This window comes from Cadophora gregata (genome assembly GCF_030347475.1).
Source record: "Cadophora gregata isolate MNR1 chromosome Unknown scaffold_8, whole genome shotgun sequence".
NCBI lineage: Eukaryota > Fungi > Ascomycota > Leotiomycetes > Helotiales > Ploettnerulaceae > Cadophora > Cadophora gregata.
The window spans coordinates 415,081-430,978 of record NW_026695931.1 but is presented as its reverse complement, the minus strand read 5'-3'; the positions used below and the strand labels follow the sequence as shown (position 1 = coordinate 430,978).

The window sequence follows — 15,898 nt, the reverse complement described above, 5'->3', positions numbered from 1 at the left end:
AAGGTCCCAGCCTTGCCCCTCCTTAAAATTCCCTCCTTAAAGTCCAAAATTTCAGCCTCGCCGAACCTAACCTCAGCCATCACAACATGGCCAACAATGACCGATCGCGACAGCCACAGCTCCTCGGACTCAGAAAATCATGATGCAAACACGCGACCGAATCGATGGAAAGGTCCGCCGACATCATGGCAGACTCTCACGGAGCCGGAGCGCAGCCTCGCGGCCAGTTTAGACACCATTCGGAATGCAGATTTAAGTGTTCATCTGTTCAACGCGCATGCGCTGAAGAGACGTGCACGGGAACTTGAAGATCCCGAGGTATGTCTGATACTGTACTTTTCTTCTACTTGCGTGCTAATGAAGATCAGAGACGTAGGAAATCAGTCAATGACTTTCCCGGCATCCCAGAGGAAGACCAGGCATTCAGACCTGCAAAGGGATGGACGGCATGGCCACTACCTCCAGATGATGTGCCGAGAAACGGAGAGGAGATAGGTCTGCCGAAGCAATTCGAGGAGTACACTTTCAAAGCAGAGGAAGATGGTGCGCCAAGCCGAGAATTGGAGGATGTGCTGATTGGGGTCACACTGAAATATGCGAAGGAGAGGTTTGAGAGTAGGAAAAAAGTAGAAGAAGGGAATCCTGACGACACTTGGAAAGGAAAGGAGAAAGATATTGAATCGGATAGTACTGGGAGCGAATACCACAACTCGTTAAATGAGGACGAACCCATCATCAATGAAGCATCCAAATCCCTTCAACCCACAATACACATGAAGTCCGTGGTCTCAGCGGAGGACGAACGATCTCGAGATCTCCTCCGTCCTTCAGTCCGCCACACACTTTCGAAACTCGATGAACTCCTCATGGCCCTTCACCACGCCCGGAAGACTTGCTACCGATACTCGCATTCCGAAGCTGGTACCACAGACGACGAGTCCGTGGCAGACACGGCCTTCTCCGAGCAAGCACCAGAATCGCCTTCCAAACGGCCCCAAGGCCGGCCCAGGAAGTTCGCAGATCTCCCCACTCGCACCAAACCGGCAATTGTCCCCAGTATCACCCATGAGCCCGACCACGGAGATCCTCTTCGGCCTAAAATTACACATCGCGGGCGTCCCAAGAAGGTATACGAACGTCTCGAAGGAGAAACAGAACAAGAGTATGCAGTGCGTGTAGCACGTCTTCAGAAAAAACCTCTCCCGGCATTCGCGCCTCCAGCTGAACTTCTCACGACTAAGTCTCCGTCTCCGCGAAGAGGACGAGAACGCTCAAGGAGCGTGCCTGCTAAGCGGGCTACGTCTAAAGAGTTGAGGGATGCTCGGCGGAGGAGGCTAGACTTACGAGATTGGAGTGAGGTTGTCGGAGTTGCGGCTCTAGTAGGCTTTGAGCCTGATGTTCTTGAAAGGGCGGCGAGGAGATGTGCGAATTTATTTGGGGAAGGAATGGTCATGAGACGGATTGCAGAGATTCCGTTCGCGGAAAGAGAAGGGAAGGACGAGCTTGTACGGTACGAGCCTGAGCTCATACCCGACCTCGACGAGCATATGTTGGAGCTATCATCTTCCGATGACGAGTCGGGTTCAGACTCTGCTTCAGAACCTGACATCCTTCCTGGCGTCCGCACGAAGTCTAATCCATCCCGACAAGCAGTCTTTTGTCCCATCCAGACTTGTCCTCGTAGGGTTCAGGGATTCCGGGATATGGCTGCGGTCAAAAGACATCTTGAAAAGGGACATAAGATTCAGAAAGAAGAGGTGGAAGATTATATTTTGCCGAGTGATGAGGAGATGGATGGAGCGGTGCATATCGATGGTTTCCTGAAGCCTCTGAAGGCGGTTCGTGCTCCAAGGGGGCGGTATAAGAAACAGGCCAAGAAGAGAAAGGCTAGCGAGAGTGAAGACGAGGATGATGATGCTGAGGCTGGAGCTGGGAAATGGGGACAAGAATCCCGGCAACACGAGGACGAGGATGGGTTAGAGAGTGGCACTGGTGGAAGTAGCCCGTGAATACAGACACTTGCGACAAGAATTCAGATGCAGAAGCCTGCCTATTCTTCTAATGCCAATTCAATTGATCCCCAGCCACTTTGACTGCAATGCGACATGATCAATTAATGACCGCATCTGGTCCGGCAAATGGGTATTAGTGGAATGCTCACCAGGATCATTGAGAAACTACGCATTTTATTGCAAATGATTGCTACCAGAACACCAAGCCCAGGAAATCCACATCCCAAACGCAACGATCTCGGCTGACCCTCCCTATCCTCTTTAACGCTTGCTACCTTCCACCTCACCTCATTTGATCATACATGTACTGCACGATGTCCTCCTCAAAGTGGTTCCCAAGACCTGGGCACTTCACACAGCCTTCATGGCTGTGGTCGCACTCCCTGCAGAGGAGCGTACTCTCATGGTAAACTCTGATCACGCTGGGATTTCCCTCTCTGCATACGTGCTAAGATGCTGTTGTTAGCTACTTCAGGCCGCAGAAGGGATAAGATGTACTCACACAAATCCAGTGTTGACGTGCCCGGCGTCTGGCCTCAGCCCAGTCCTTTTCCTCCTGCTCTTTCTGGCGCTTCTTCTTCTTATGTTCTCTGTTGGTCGGGTCTCCTTCTTTCTCATTGCCATTTGCCGAGTTTTTCTTGTCAGTGGTTGCGTTACCTCCGTCTTTCGTCTCGGTATTCCCTTGTTGCGCTCGAATTCTTTTCGAAGACTTCCCTACCCTCCACGAACAAAGTGTTGGCTTGTATTTCCACGTGTAATACAAGACTGGTGGCTTCACCATGGATGCTTCCATCCCATGAATCAAATCTCGTAAGGATTCCAGACGCTGCTCAGCATCTGAGTTCCATTCCTGGCTTAAAACAGATCCGTAATCATCTGAGCAGTCGCTACCATCGTAAGGCGATGAATCTTGAGGTCCAATCTCAAATTCCTGTCTCTTTAGAGGCCGGACCGCGAAGTCATCGTCCAGTTTGTCAGAGCACGATTGAGAATTGGGTGGTGTACATGGGTTCTCCTGATACTGCTTTCCAGGAAGTAGCTGAGAAAGATCCACAACACCTCGTTTTCTTTTCAATGGAGGTGATGTTGGTGATTCCATTGACAAGCGACACGGCTCGCGATATTGTGATCTGTCTGATGCAGATGATGCTGGAGAAGACTCTCTCTGTTGCCAAACCCTATGTTGGTCAGCACATTGTTCCCAGGCTGTAATAGGCAAAACGTGGCGGAGCTGTCCATACCTCGTTCGGTCAGGCAATTTCTGTGGCTGATTCTCCATCTTGGCAATCTTGTCTGAATCGAAGTATCGATGAAGATGCAGCAATATCTGTAAGTGTTGAGTGATGGCAAGTCTGAACTGATGTCGGCACCAGAGATATGTCTCCCTCGCAGAGGAGGCATGTCTTATAGGTCTACATTCCTTAATGTCGCATTATTATGACTCTCAATTTGCTATGAATTACAAGTTCTCTCTTGGGGCCATGTTTTCCTCCTCTGAGGTCTATGACATTCACCGTGACTAAATACCGTCTCATTCTGCATTTCCAAAAGTGCTCGGAACAGCTCATATCAATGTTGGAAAGTAAGACAAGTGTTCTGTGAAGTCATCCAAAATACTCACCGTTCAAACAGTTTGATTTTTTTTCTTCTTTTCGGAACCAAACTCTTCTCGATCAAACACCTCGTCTTCGCCAAGAAGACGACTTCGAGGTCAGGCCCAAGACATTTCACGTGACCTTTGTTGGAAACATGCTGGAAACCGCCGGTAGATTGAGGCCGACTTTAGCCTCAGTCTTCTGTGTTACAGCCCAGCCGGGACTATCTAAATGGAGTTGCCCCTTAAACGACCCCTTATCATGTTTATATAGCTAGTCTTGCCGCCGCCCATAACCTTATGCCATTGCGCGTCTTCGGCTAGTGCACTCTCAACAATGTCACAACAGATCGACGCAACTTTCCAAGCCAAAGACTGTGAATCGCCTATTCAGAGCATTAATAATCCACAAAACGTCAACCCACTTCAGATTACGAGGCCAATCGAAAAAATGACCAAATTTTCCATTCTCGTCAAGATATGTGTCTTCTTCTTCGCCCTTCACGGCATCCAGATCTCCATCGCTCTGGGGAGATCGACCTTACGGACATATTACAACAACCAGCATCTCGAATCAATTCTCAGAGCATGGGAAATTACAGACAAGGCAGAACGTATTCAATTGTTCACAAATTATTACGCGGAGCAGACAGAACTGAAAGCTTTTCAGACTCCACATGCTATAGACTTTGTCTTCCAACATATGCATTCCCCGGGAGATGATTTCGTTGAGCAGTGGATGTTTGATGAAGCTTTGAACATTGCAGATCAGGAGGATAAGGAAAGGAAGTCTGGCTTGGCTTATGGAGGGCCATGGTGGGAGGTGCCATTTGGGCTCCATTACAGGCACAGGTTCAATTTGACGTCTTTGGAGAAGTTTGGCGTGGAGGAGCTGCGAGATTTGGTTTGGGATATGTACCAAAGTGAGTTTGAAATGGAAAAGCGACGGAAAAGAAGCGAGGAAATCAATGAGGACTTATGAGTGGAGCAAGACATGGACTGGAATAGGATACCAGAATTCTTGGGTCTCATGTTTCACTGCTCACCCTTCGAATCAATATGTTTCTTCCAGAACGACTTTCCTAGCCACCTGTTTGGGTGCAGATTCAATATTCACATTGCATCTTAAGTACTTGCCTTGTTTGATAAAAGCATGGTCTTGTAAGTCTTGGTGAGGTCTGATTGGAGTGTTAACGATGCTTCCATGACTTGCTCTCTTCAATTGGTCTTCAACAAGCCGTGTATATCTTACAGTGCGGTTTATTGTAATTTAAATTCGCCTAATCTGTGCGAATCTAAAGGTTGCAAAACACCATTCACCGCCGCTCTAGTCTAAGCCTCTTGTGACTGGGGAAGTTTAACGCCTGGAGCTTTATCGACTCGAGATTGTACGATATTGTCGGGTGCGTCAACTATGTGACTTACTGCTCAAAAATATACTCGCCTTTCAGGTAGTGTGTCAATTGGAGACTTTCTGGTGACTGGTGGAAAATGTGTTCCTTCCTCGCTTAAACAATGGCGGGGTAAACATTACCCCGCTACTTGGTCTTGGCAAACTTACTGCAAGTCATGGAATTTAAATGCCCCTCACGTCCAAAAGTAATAGAGAAGCCAAAGATAGATTATATTGAAGAACTTTTACTTGGACTGAAGCTTTTCTTATAAAACGTCATCACGCCGATATTCTAAGCTTTACCCATTCCAGTCGTGCTATTTAACCCGCTCCTTGAAGAACAATCCAATACTTAGAAACAAAGTATAGGTGTTGAAAGGAGTAAGTCGCTTGTTAGAGAAAATGCCCAACCTGTCAAGGCACTGGAAATCTGTTGAATATTCGTTCTTTGTCTACAAGTTACACCCGGGCTAGAAGTATTCGCCGAGGATAAAAAATATGTAACCAGAAATTTCTTCAGTGACTTTGGCGCTCTACGATGAAGAGTTAGGAAAAACAAATTGATTTTAAGCCCAGGCTAAACATGTTTCCATCTATAAGCGTATACATTTATACCATATTATACCTTAAGTATATAACGCCATTCGGTTAAGGCGTCATCCCCTAGTTCAAAATCAAATAGTACAAACCCGAGCTTTTCCAGCACATTTTGACTTGCTTCATTTTTCATCTTGACTGAAGCACAGACTCGTTCCGTCACGTGAAGGCTACCTTGCTGGTCGTCCACAGACTTAGGTCGTACTGTGAGTGTTATAGGCACACGAGGTAAATTCCGCCAGAATGCCATAAAAGCTCTTGCGAATTCCGTGGCGTATCCTTTATACCAGTATTCCGTTTTCAAACGGTAATTCAAGCTTGGCCATTCTCCTCCTGTACGTAAATTGTCCATGCCTCCATCTCCGATTAAGTCGCCCTCGGAGCCGTCTGGATTTTTCAGGAAGATACCCAGCATCATATCAGAACCGTACGGTGGTATGTTCCCTTCGAGTAAGGACTCAGTCCAGTCTCTATTTGGAGAAATGTCAGTTCCCTCCATAGCTCCTCGGTCCGTCAAGAGTGTATGGTATGCCTCAAGATCTGTGGAACGGTATGATCGAATTATAAGGCGATCGGTGATAATAGGCAGAGGTAGGAATCCCGAAACAATTCTACCTGTTGTTCTGACATCCATTGTTACTAGGTCAGTGTCAAGTAAGACGAGAGGTAAGATTGAATTGGGGATGGTGTAGTTGATGAAGTTAAGAGCAATACTGAGGATAATGGTGTTTTAGAGGTAGAGCTTGACGTGTCTTGAGTGGAAAGTGGTGAAGCTTAAAGTGCAGAAGTCTTCAGTTGTGACAAATGTTGTAGTTTTGGATTTGATCGTGTTTGTCTTAGGGATTTTTTTGTGTGTTTACGATTGTAGCTGGTTTGAGGTTGAAGTGAAAGAGAGGAAGGAGATATATTGCTGATCCTTATATACTTGTACTTCTGCGAAGTGACATGTGGAGCAGAACCTCTGAATCAAATTTAGCAGTGAATGGGCTATAGTTAGTCTTTGGCGCAGTGTCAAGGTCACAGCGGCGACGAAAACCCCAGAGTCTTTGTATGTTCAGAAACTGTGATTGGGTACCGGCCACCACTGACTCTTCATTTCGCCCCTTCTTTCATACAAATATGAAAAGGGATGTTCTTTTACTTTTAGGTTTGCATAGCCACCTTATTTCCATTCTTCCCCCAAAAGAATTGTAAAGACGTGAATACCATCACCACTGGTACCTGAGAAACCAAAGAGTTGCTATAGCTCAAGCATCATGGTCCTGATATGGCTCCTCGAAATAGCAGTGCTTTTATCCGCGAGCATGGCGGAGCCTCCACCTCCCGCCACATTCTACGGAATCGAAATTTTCCCCCAAGCACCTATCACAAAGGTAGAACTTCTCAGTGGAGAATTCGGGATCACGTATGCTAATAAAGCATAGTTTCAAAGCACACTTCTCATTCCTTCCGTAACCCCAGACAAAGACCCTAAATCGGTCCAAGGTCTTCGTTCCATGTGGCCAGGTTTAGAACCCGACCCTGTGTCTTGCTTGATCCAAAACGTTCTTTCAAACTTGAACCAACCACCAAAACCAACAGTCGATAATGCGGTGAGCGGGTCTTTTCACAACCCCTCTTGAGGTAACCCCAACCTCGTGGCCTTCTGGAAGTCATGACGCGATACTAATGTGCAAAAAATGACGTATTTTCGCAGTGGTACTTTTTCCCGTACTGGTGTTGCAAGTAAGTACCTACCTCGATACCAGGAAAACTTTTCTGACAAAAGTTCAGTCCAGCCATGGATCTCGTTGATGACAGAGTTCGACGTAAGTTCCCGATCCTTGCACGGAGCCCCGTGGTCGTTAACAGGAGATCAAAGTATATCCAGGTGATCTACTTCAGAATACTTACCAATGGAATCCCGAAACAAAAAATTGGTATCAAAACTGGTTGGTAGAACCTGGGAAGCTGGGCCACGAAGGAGGTGTTCCGCCGTTCGGTGGAGGGCTAGTCACAGATGGCCACTTCGACACAAAGTACAGTAAGTTATTGACCAGTGAGGTGACATCAAGACTAATACCATTTCAACAGCTGAAAACAACTGGTCTCCATTGGTAAAGGTAAGAGACTAGTGGTAATAAAAATACACGGTCGCTGACCTATCCAGGCAACTCTATCGATCGAGCTTCAGGATGAAGGGAAATGGGATTTTGGAATTGTCGAGTGGAGGAATGTTATCATCGAGGCAGAAACCAACGAGACTGAATGGTGTGTCAACATGTGAGTCGACTTTTTCACAGAATTAGGTGACGAAGCTGATCGATGATTTGACAGCCTTGACAAGGATGATAAATTCGAAATGCAAAGAACCCAACCGATAGCCACCGTCAACGGCAACACCAACAAGACGACTTGCTACATTGCGTACATCACCTTTCTTGGGCCGAACTAAGGGAAGAATCACATCCGGAAATTATATAGAGAATTGAAGTATGAGATCAATCTATGATGACCGATGGTGTGCGGCAGGAGTCTTGATACCTCCCGCAAACCATATAAAATATCGTGAACTGCGGGGCGGCCACATTAAGTCGTCCGCTATCGAAGCCCTTGAATTGACAAAATATTGTATGGTAGCGAATATCTATGAATTCTCTCCCTTGGTTGTCCTCTTCGTATCACTCTACATCTGCAAACTGATCCTCCTCTGCAGACTGATCCTCCTCGGTGTATTCGCAAGGAGAACTTGTTGTCGTGAGGTAAGCTAAGTGAGGGGAGCAACTTTGAAACTGGGATCAATACTTGACAATCGTGCTATCCGGAGCACTGTTATTGGGGAATTTCTCTTGCTATTTGGTCTTTTGAGTTGATCTTCTGTTATTCTGGACATTGAGGAAAAGTCATCCCAAAGGTCTTTCGAAATCGGCTTTGGCCCATAAACCAAAACAACGCCAATTCCAGATAGCCTTTTTGGTGAATCACACTTTCAGCACCCCGTGACGTCATCGCTGTACTCGGCTGTAAGATTTTGTTGCACTTCGCAGGAAATCTCATCTCATACTTGTTTTTACACAGAGCACTCCCAATCTCAAAATGACAGCTCAATTCGCATCCACTCAACACGGGGTTGACCTGATTTTGCAGCTTGCGCGTGGTGGCTTAAATATGGCTACCTGGAGATATGGCAGAGATGAAGCATTATTGATAATTTCTGAAGACACCTCAAAGCAGATTCATTTTGCATTGAGCTTCATGAGTGAGAAGAGTCTCTTGCGAATGTTCCACGTGAAAAGGTGCTCTACCTGATATGGAATATTGGGTGTATTTGTCCCTTTTTACACTGTCCGTTGAAATCAACAGGCTAGATCCACCTCTTTCATCGCGATGGAAGGAGTCGTGGTACGGTGGCAGGTTTCGATGAACAAAACGCCTCCTTTCTGGACTCCAAGTATCTCTGACAGGTCTATGGTACCATGAGAAGACTTGCAGTGATCATTTTATACATCAATCAACAGTTCGATTGTGAATAAAAAATAAATTCGAAATTCTAGGATGCCAGAAGCTAACTCCAAAATAGACTTTAAAGCAATTCTTTAGTTCTCAACTTGTATTCTCACAAATGCACACAAATCATAGCTTTTCTGTTTGAGTACCTGTGAGTGATTCCCGGTCAAGAAGAAGGATATATCTTCCCGCTCTATACTTTCGCTCAGAGAAGCCAGCTGCGAATGCTGCAAGGAATGAAGGATTTATGTGCCAGCGAGATTGCTCTCATCGTTTGTTTACTCTGCGAAATTGCTTTCTCATGGCACTTCACCACATGGGCAGTGGCATTGTTGAAATATCCTCCTTCATCTCGGAATACGGAGTTGAGCACTTCAACCCGCAATTACAGCCTGGAAATGGGAATTGACAATAGCAAGGCCAATGGTAACAATTATTTCCACCAGATTGGACGGTAAGGTACAGCATTTGACAAGAGGGCTTGGCATGATACTGCCCAAATAGGGACTAACGAGCTCTGCAAAACTCTTATTCACCAATACTGAATATCTAGCGACTAGAACGAATTCCATAGACGTTGATTTCCTCCTGAGTCGTGTCATGAACCAGTCATCTGAGGTTTGACCTTTCTATCGAGGCTTACATGACGACCGAGTATTTATACCTCTCAACCCTGTCAGCAACAACTTTCCTCCAATCCCGCCACCAGAAGGCACCCACTCTCAGGATATTCACATAGGGCAAAATGCGGACTCTACCCAAAAGTGAGAGTGAATACAACAGACTGACATCCATATTCAATGGCGGCGAACTGCGAGCGGGCGAGCGGGGTATATATTCCGCTTCAGGATGGACGAGTAACGAACAAGTTGGGCCGAATTACGAAGTAGAAGGTAAAACGAGGGGAGAGAATTGCAGTAATTGTGCAAGTAAAAACATTTCAAAATTCATGAGGTGCCTGGATTGGATAATAACCTTCCGTGTTCTTGCTCTAGATCGTTTACACCTGGCTACCTGCTTGATGCTTGATTCATTAACGAAAAAGGGAAGACAAACGATGGCAAGTGATATTTCGACAGCAACAATAAAAACAAGGATCCCAGCATTGTAAGAGATAGGACGAAGGGCACCCATAATACTGATCACAGAGTATCATATACAATCCCAATCCAGCCTCCATTCCAAAGCGCGGGAACTGGTTTAAACATAATCTCAATCTTCCTCTCCGCCGAGTCTCAAAATCGGCCCTTTACCACGACCAACAGCAAATCTCAAAGAAGCCAAATCGCCCCAAGATTCTCAAAAACAAACCAACCAATTGTTAAAAAGTGAAAAATAAAAATAAAGACATAATCCACATCTGCGAGTAAAGCCGGAAAAACTTGACATGCAAGTACTCACTCGTTCGTAAGGACACCCCTCTCTCACATCAATTGGAATCCCTCCTCGACCCCTCCTAACCCCACCACCCCACCAAGCAGGAAAAAAAACGAGAAGAGAAAATACAAGCAAAATTTGTTAATATATCGATAAATGAAAATGAGAAGAAAAAAAAGGAAGAAAATAATCTGTAACACAATTACAGTGCACACGCGGCCTTGCTCCTGCCTACCTTTCCGATGCTCTCATCAATCTTCACATTTAGCAATTCTCGCCTTCAAGCTCCATGACTGCCCAGGAGAGCTGTGTAGCTGCCTTCCCCTCTAATTGCCCCTCTTCTCCTCTCCTCCCCCAAGCCCAAGCTTACAGTATTTCTCCCCTTAAAGCCACCAGCCACCAAGCCCTCCCCTCCAAACCTCTGCGTCACCGCAGCAAGAGCCCCAAGCCCCCCAAGTCTTCCTTCCCGCCTAAGGAAGGAACATACAAAGCCGGCGATGGCGATCCATCAACTAACAAACTGCCGTGCGCACAGTGCGGTCACTAAAAAACACCACCACCAAGCGAGCGAGCGAGCAATGCGATGCGTTGCGATGCGATGCGACCTAAGCGTTAGAAAAGGAAGCGATGACAGCATAGCCAACTAACATCCCTTTCTCTGAACTAGGAACCTTAAACCTCAAGGGATTGCCACGAGCCATCGCGATGTCATATGACCGCAGGTGATACCTACACACGCAGGCAATTAATTGACCGATCATTTGCTGATGCGCTGCATCTCCAATTCAAGACAAAAAGGGAAAAAACGCCTAGGCTTTACGCTGCGTATGTTTGAGGGTTTCATTGGTGTAGTATTGTATCGTGAAATGGATGAGAGAATAAAGTGAAGAGAGGCGACCGACCCAGATGGGAGGGAATGCGGGGAACCTTGTTCTTGATGTCTGGGTCCGAGTCTTGAGTCTGGGGATGGAGATGAGATGGGATGAGATGAGAGGGGATGACATGCTATTTGCCTTACCTTGCCTTACCATTGATGGCTTGATTGATCGTAATCGTGATTGTTGTGCTGATCGAGATGCTAGATACGGAGAAGGCGGTTTCGCGGGTGCTGTAAGCTAGCGAAGCGTTGCAATTCTGACGTATGCGGCGATCCCGCCAGCCGTGTGTGTGTGTGTGGCTGACTTTTTTGGTGTGTGGACTGGAATGGAGGGGTAGAGCAAGCCGAGGCTTGGAGGGGATGCGATGCGATGCGATGCGATGAGAAAATCGCGATGGGAGGGTTTGTTGCTTTGGGTAGATAGGTAGATAGGTACTTGAGGTGTTGATAAGAAAGAGAGGGAGGAAGGAAGGAGAGCATAGACTTGTGTGATTGAAAGAGACTTGAATGAAAGTGGAGAGGGAAAGGGGCGAGTAGATATATCCAAAATATATTTCATCATATCGACAATCCTCCTCCTCCACCCATTAGATAGATAATCATTCCCCGTATGTCGAATCCAACTATGTTCTGTGAAGACCCAATTCCAAGGTATCATGAAGTCAATCAATCAATCCATCCATTCATGCAAACATTTTCGCTGAGATGCTAATCCTGCTACCGTGGTATAATGTCGTATCCAGTCCGTTCCTCCTCTTCCCTTCCCTACCAATCCTTTTCCCAAATATCAAAATATGCGCAATTGTTCGTGCATCGAGAGAAACCGTTTAGACAGTCTCACGCTCGGTCTTGGCTCTGCGCTCGCGTCCCTCCTCGGACCATGGGAAGTGTGCGACTGGGATGACGAAGAAGGAGTTGCTGTAAACAGAAAGTCAGTAATCTGCCGAGTGACAGGAAATGTACAGAGAGAACATACCTATCATCCGCAATACCAGCCAAAGCATTGTACCACGCCAAAAATGCTGCAAAAAGACCGAAATATCCACCAGCCTTGATAAGTCCAGTGTTGTTCTTGCCCTCGGAATCAGAGTACAAGTGTCCCAAGAACAAGAACAGGAAAGCCAAATCGAGAGTGAAGAACAGCATGAAGAATGCGACGGTGGATCGGAGTGTGCACATCAACAGGATAGTGGTGAAGATAAACCAGCCTGCGAGGAAATATCCAAAGGCATCGTTGAAAGCGTTCACGCCATTGCCTGTAGCTTCTCCAGCTGCGTCTGTGACTGCGTAGGCATCGACGATTTGGAATCCACCTGGGGTAAGAACAATTGCGAGGGAGAGCCAGAAACCACCGTAAGAGGAGAGAGCGGTAGCACCAAAAGTGTTGCCTACTGCCATTTCCCTAGGAGAGAGGAATCAGCTCATTGCCACTGTAATTTAGTCAGAATGGAATGTACATACCACATTCCTGCGAGCAGTTGAACAAGACCTCCATAACCGAAAGCGAGCGAAACAACGATATTAGGCTCGTGAACACCACGAACACCAATGTTGATTAGGGAGAGGACGAAAGTGGTCAGGGCAAAAGCGCTCAATCCCAAAGGAGCGGGGTTGGCGAACTTGCGATGTGTCGTGGGCTTGTAGAGACCTGGTTGGAACTCTCCACCGAAAGCTGGCAAGCGAGCACTCTCGCCAGTGTTCATATGGGCGAGAGGGTTTCCTCCATAGTCGTATCGGCGATGAGCATTGTGGTGAGCTCCATTGGTAGCTCCATTAGTAGCTCCGTTGACTGCAGCGTGGTCGTGAGTTGCGGAGTTGCCATTCTCGCTGTGGTACTCCTTATTGAGAGCTGGGTCTGTTGTTTGTGTTGTGGTTGCCATTGTGTAGTTTGTTGGCGTTTGCCTTGCTGTACTATGCCTAGAGTCTTGCTACAGAGGTATACCCAGAGTCGTCAAAGGAAGAGACCAAATGATAAAAGAGAATCAACAGATGGAGAGACGCTCTGACGGTGGGGAGAGGGGATATATAGCACTTACTGGCTCCGGATGATGGGGTAGAGTAGCTTGTTCATGCAGTCTGGGGTGAGGTCAGTTGTACCGGGATGAGCTCAGGTACTGAACTAATGAATGATCTGTGAGGAGGACTAGCGCCTCGTGAAGTCCAATAGGGAAAATGATATCCATTGCTGCTCCACTGCATCGGCAAAACGATGGTCAGCATCTCCCAGAGCATGGTCGGGTTTCTTCAGAGCAACAGCCGAAGCTGGAGCAGGATGATCTTTCCATGAGTCCGTTATCCACTCAAATTCCAACCAGGGGTATATGGCCTGTTTCTCGAACGTAAGTCGATTGCACTTGGCCTAGTCGTGGCTAGTCGCCTTCTCATACCCCAGCAAGGGCCTCGCTCGAAGGAAATGTATGGGGCATGGGGTAAAACGAAAGACCGATAATGATTTCAGTTTACGCATGCAGGGAAGCAGGCTCCCTTCTGTCCTGCCGAACTGCTGTCTTTCAGGCGGTTAAGGTCTTTTGATATCAGACCATGTTGAGAGTTCCAGTGCTCCTCGGGACGTCGGTACACCAAGAAGGTTGAGGCGTAAAAGCCAAGTGATCTGATCCCCGGGACTTGACCGCCAAGGAGCACTGACATCAATTATCCATGGCGGGCGTAAAGAAGATTTCTCAACGTTTCTGGGCGAAGCACATCACAACTGTTGCATACTGTTATTTACACGGTGAGATTTCCTAGTTCAGCACGACGAGCATATATTCGCCCGTACCCACGAGACGATAGGCGGTGCCTCACCATCGATCTGATTGATTGTTGGGAACAGGACTCATCCCAGATTCCTCGAGAGAGCCAGGAGCGCGTAAACGAGGTGTGGATAAATTCTCATCTCATTATTGGAGAGGTGAGCCTCGGGGCACCGGGGCCTTTGTGGATGTTGTTCCAGAGTTCCATGAAACTCAATTCGATGACGAGAGGAGAACTCGGCAGGGTGGAGATGTGCAGGGGATTAGAAATCATGTTCCGCTAAGCTGCAAGCGGTACTAAGTGGACTGCTCGCCTCGGACAATCGTATTTCCTCGTTGACAACCCAATGAAACGCGGTCCGCCATAAACAAAGTAAAGCCCCTCGCCCGACTCCTCTTTGACTCTGCACCATCTCACCCACCAGCGGCTCTCCCATCGGCTACTGCATCTCATCCTGGGCTTACGGAGTTATTTGCAATCTAAGCAGCTGATGAGCTAAAAAATCATTTAGTCGGCGATGATCTGACTTGATTTCACGGGCCGAAACTTCCTCTGAAGTTGCATTGAATGTCGTACTTGTCAACAGTGCAGATGCCCCTCTTCACATGTCCAAAGCCATCTTCTTCTCTTCGAAGCATATTGTTCACGATCTTTCCAAGTCTATCTTTTCATCATTTCCCCAAGTCTTCCAGCTCACTACAAACGTCTCAAGCCACCAGAAATTCCACTGAAGTCATCATCACTCTTGGCTTAAAACGCCCCAATGCTTAGCCATCGTCACCCCCTGCGGATAAAGTCCCCTGGTCATCGAATCCCAGCTCAAAACCACAGATGGCTCGATGTTAGCAACGCCTCTCCCCACAGCATCCGGGCTGACGCCCAATAGGATTTCTTCAGAATGAAGCATGCGTAAAGTATTCTGAGACTGCGAAGTGCGACAGAATTGGATGATGGTAAATTAAGAAAGAGCGAGAATGAAATGAATAGAGAAAAGGCGGATGTTGAATAAATTGGCTGCGATTTGGTGAGAACACATGTGTGGCAGGGAGCTAAGACTGTCTTGAGATTTCTGCAACATCTGTTCACAGGGCTTCGTACAGCTGCGCACCGTAGTAGCATCATGACAAATCCAAGCGATAACCTCCCACCCTCTCCTCACCATACCAAATAATCAACATATAGCTGAGCTCTCTCGTCCCCATGGCATCGTCACTTCTCTGGGCATCAGCACGCACTCATCGCTTAGCGACCTCACCACCAAAAAATTTACAAAAACCAGAAATCCCAGTATCATCATCGATAAATCAGCACACAACGTGGCCATCGACCACACCTCAGCATGCCTGTCCATGATCCCGTCTTGGGTGCAGCACTCCAGAACAGGGCGTCTGCTTGGCACTTTACACCTTTGCCGTTCTTACCGAGGAGAAAGGAACGTCAAACGTTGAACGTTGTGTTGCAACATACAGAGATATCCACACTGACAAACAGTGTACGTAAAAGTAAATACAATACAGCCCATTATCTTGATATCGTGGAGTTGTGGGGATTTCGCGGGGTCCGGGGATTGGGTTTAGATAATACATTGATTGTCGAGCCGTTGGCGACAGAGGATTTCACGATCAGGAGATCACATCCGGCACTTCAAACACCAAGCCTAGGCGCTATCATCTCATCTCTTCATCCGTCAGATCAGATGTTTACACGCACCACTTAGTTTCTTTACAACATCAGTCCCCTTCTTACTACCTTTTTCTCAATATTCATATCCTTCCTCTCCAACCTTACAATATTCTAAGCCCTCAAAA

At 47.0% G+C, this 15,898-nt stretch overlaps 7 protein-coding genes across 7 annotated transcripts; 4 read left to right on the top strand and 3 right to left on the bottom strand.

Annotated features, from left to right (window-relative positions):
* The first annotated feature begins 65 nt into the window (after positions 1 to 65).
* On the top strand, positions 66 to 3,184 carry ONS95_013688 (uncharacterized protein). Its single transcript, XM_058507329.1, has 2 exons — positions 66 to 318; positions 369 to 3,184. The coding sequence occupies exons 1-2, from the start codon at positions 97 to 99 to the stop codon at positions 2,007 to 2,009; spliced, it is 1,863 nt and encodes a 620-aa protein (XP_058356498.1). The 5' UTR covers positions 66 to 96; the 3' UTR covers positions 2,010 to 3,184.
* On the bottom strand, positions 2,296 to 3,291 carry ONS95_013687 (uncharacterized protein; the record flags this gene model as incomplete). Its single annotated transcript, XM_058507328.1, has 3 exons — positions 2,296 to 2,460; positions 2,515 to 3,190; positions 3,254 to 3,291. 3 exons carry the CDS (start codon positions 3,289 to 3,291, stop codon positions 2,296 to 2,298), a joined length of 879 nt encoding a protein of 292 aa, XP_058356497.1.
* Positions 3,292 to 3,943: 652 nt separating this feature from the next.
* On the top strand, positions 3,944 to 4,588 carry ONS95_013686 (uncharacterized protein; the record flags this gene model as incomplete). Its single annotated transcript, XM_058507327.1, has 1 exon — positions 3,944 to 4,588. The coding sequence occupies one exon, from the start codon at positions 3,944 to 3,946 to the stop codon at positions 4,586 to 4,588; it is 645 nt and encodes a 214-aa protein (XP_058356496.1).
* A 647-nt stretch (positions 4,589 to 5,235) lies between these two features.
* ONS95_013685 (uncharacterized protein) lies at positions 5,236 to 6,475 on the bottom strand. The gene has a single exon (XM_058507326.1). It carries the CDS (start codon positions 6,228 to 6,230, stop codon positions 5,619 to 5,621), a length of 612 nt encoding a protein of 203 aa, XP_058356495.1. The 5' UTR covers positions 6,231 to 6,475; the 3' UTR covers positions 5,236 to 5,618.
* A 330-nt stretch (positions 6,476 to 6,805) lies between these two features.
* On the top strand, positions 6,806 to 8,057 carry ONS95_013684 (uncharacterized protein). Its single transcript, XM_058507325.1, has 8 exons — positions 6,806 to 6,969; positions 7,021 to 7,188; positions 7,293 to 7,321; positions 7,370 to 7,404; positions 7,467 to 7,619; positions 7,670 to 7,698; positions 7,746 to 7,858; positions 7,913 to 8,057. The coding sequence occupies exons 1-8, from the start codon at positions 6,853 to 6,855 to the stop codon at positions 8,028 to 8,030; spliced, it is 762 nt and encodes a 253-aa protein (XP_058356494.1). The 5' UTR covers positions 6,806 to 6,852; the 3' UTR covers positions 8,031 to 8,057.
* Positions 8,058 to 11,876: 3,819 nt separating this feature from the next.
* On the bottom strand, positions 11,877 to 13,317 carry ONS95_013683 (uncharacterized protein). Its single transcript, XM_058507324.1, has 2 exons — positions 12,798 to 13,317; positions 11,877 to 12,738 (listed from the first exon to the last, which is right to left on the bottom strand). Exons 1-2 carry the CDS (start codon positions 13,214 to 13,216, stop codon positions 12,174 to 12,176), a joined length of 984 nt encoding a protein of 327 aa, XP_058356493.1. The 5' UTR covers positions 13,217 to 13,317; the 3' UTR covers positions 11,877 to 12,173.
* Positions 13,318 to 15,429: 2,112 nt separating this feature from the next.
* Positions 15,430 to 15,807, top strand: ONS95_013682 (uncharacterized protein; the record flags this gene model as incomplete). Its single annotated transcript, XM_058507323.1, has 1 exon — positions 15,430 to 15,807. The coding sequence occupies one exon, from the start codon at positions 15,430 to 15,432 to the stop codon at positions 15,805 to 15,807; it is 378 nt and encodes a 125-aa protein (XP_058356492.1).
* Positions 15,808 to 15,898: the final 91 nt, after the last annotated feature.

Excerpts from the sequence above, each read along its gene's own strand:
- ONS95_013688 (XM_058507329.1), top strand. The coding sequence starts at position 97 with ATGACCGATCGCGACAGCCACAGCTCCTCGGACTCAGAAAATCATGAT. Across the intron at positions 319-368 it reads GGGAACTTGAAGATCCCGAG|AGACGTAGGAAATCAGTCAA; the intron begins GTATGTCTGATA and ends AATGAAGATCAG.
- ONS95_013685 (XM_058507326.1), bottom strand. The coding sequence starts at position 6,230 with ATGGATGTCAGAACAACAGGTAGAATTGTTTCGGGATTCCTACCTCTG.
- ONS95_013684 (XM_058507325.1), top strand. The coding sequence starts at position 6,853 with ATGGTCCTGATATGGCTCCTCGAAATAGCAGTGCTTTTATCCGCGAGC. Across the intron at positions 7,322-7,369 it reads TTCCCGTACTGGTGTTGCAA|TCCAGCCATGGATCTCGTTG; the intron begins GTAAGTACCTAC and ends ACAAAAGTTCAG. Across the intron at positions 7,699-7,745 it reads ACTGGTCTCCATTGGTAAAG|GCAACTCTATCGATCGAGCT; the intron begins GTAAGAGACTAG and ends TGACCTATCCAG.
- ONS95_013683 (XM_058507324.1), bottom strand. The coding sequence starts at position 13,216 with ATGGCAACCACAACACAAACAACAGACCCAGCTCTCAATAAGGAGTAC. Across the intron at positions 12,739-12,797 it reads CAACTGCTCGCAGGAATGTG|GGAAATGGCAGTAGGCAACA; the intron begins GTATGTACATTC and ends CCTCTCTCCTAG.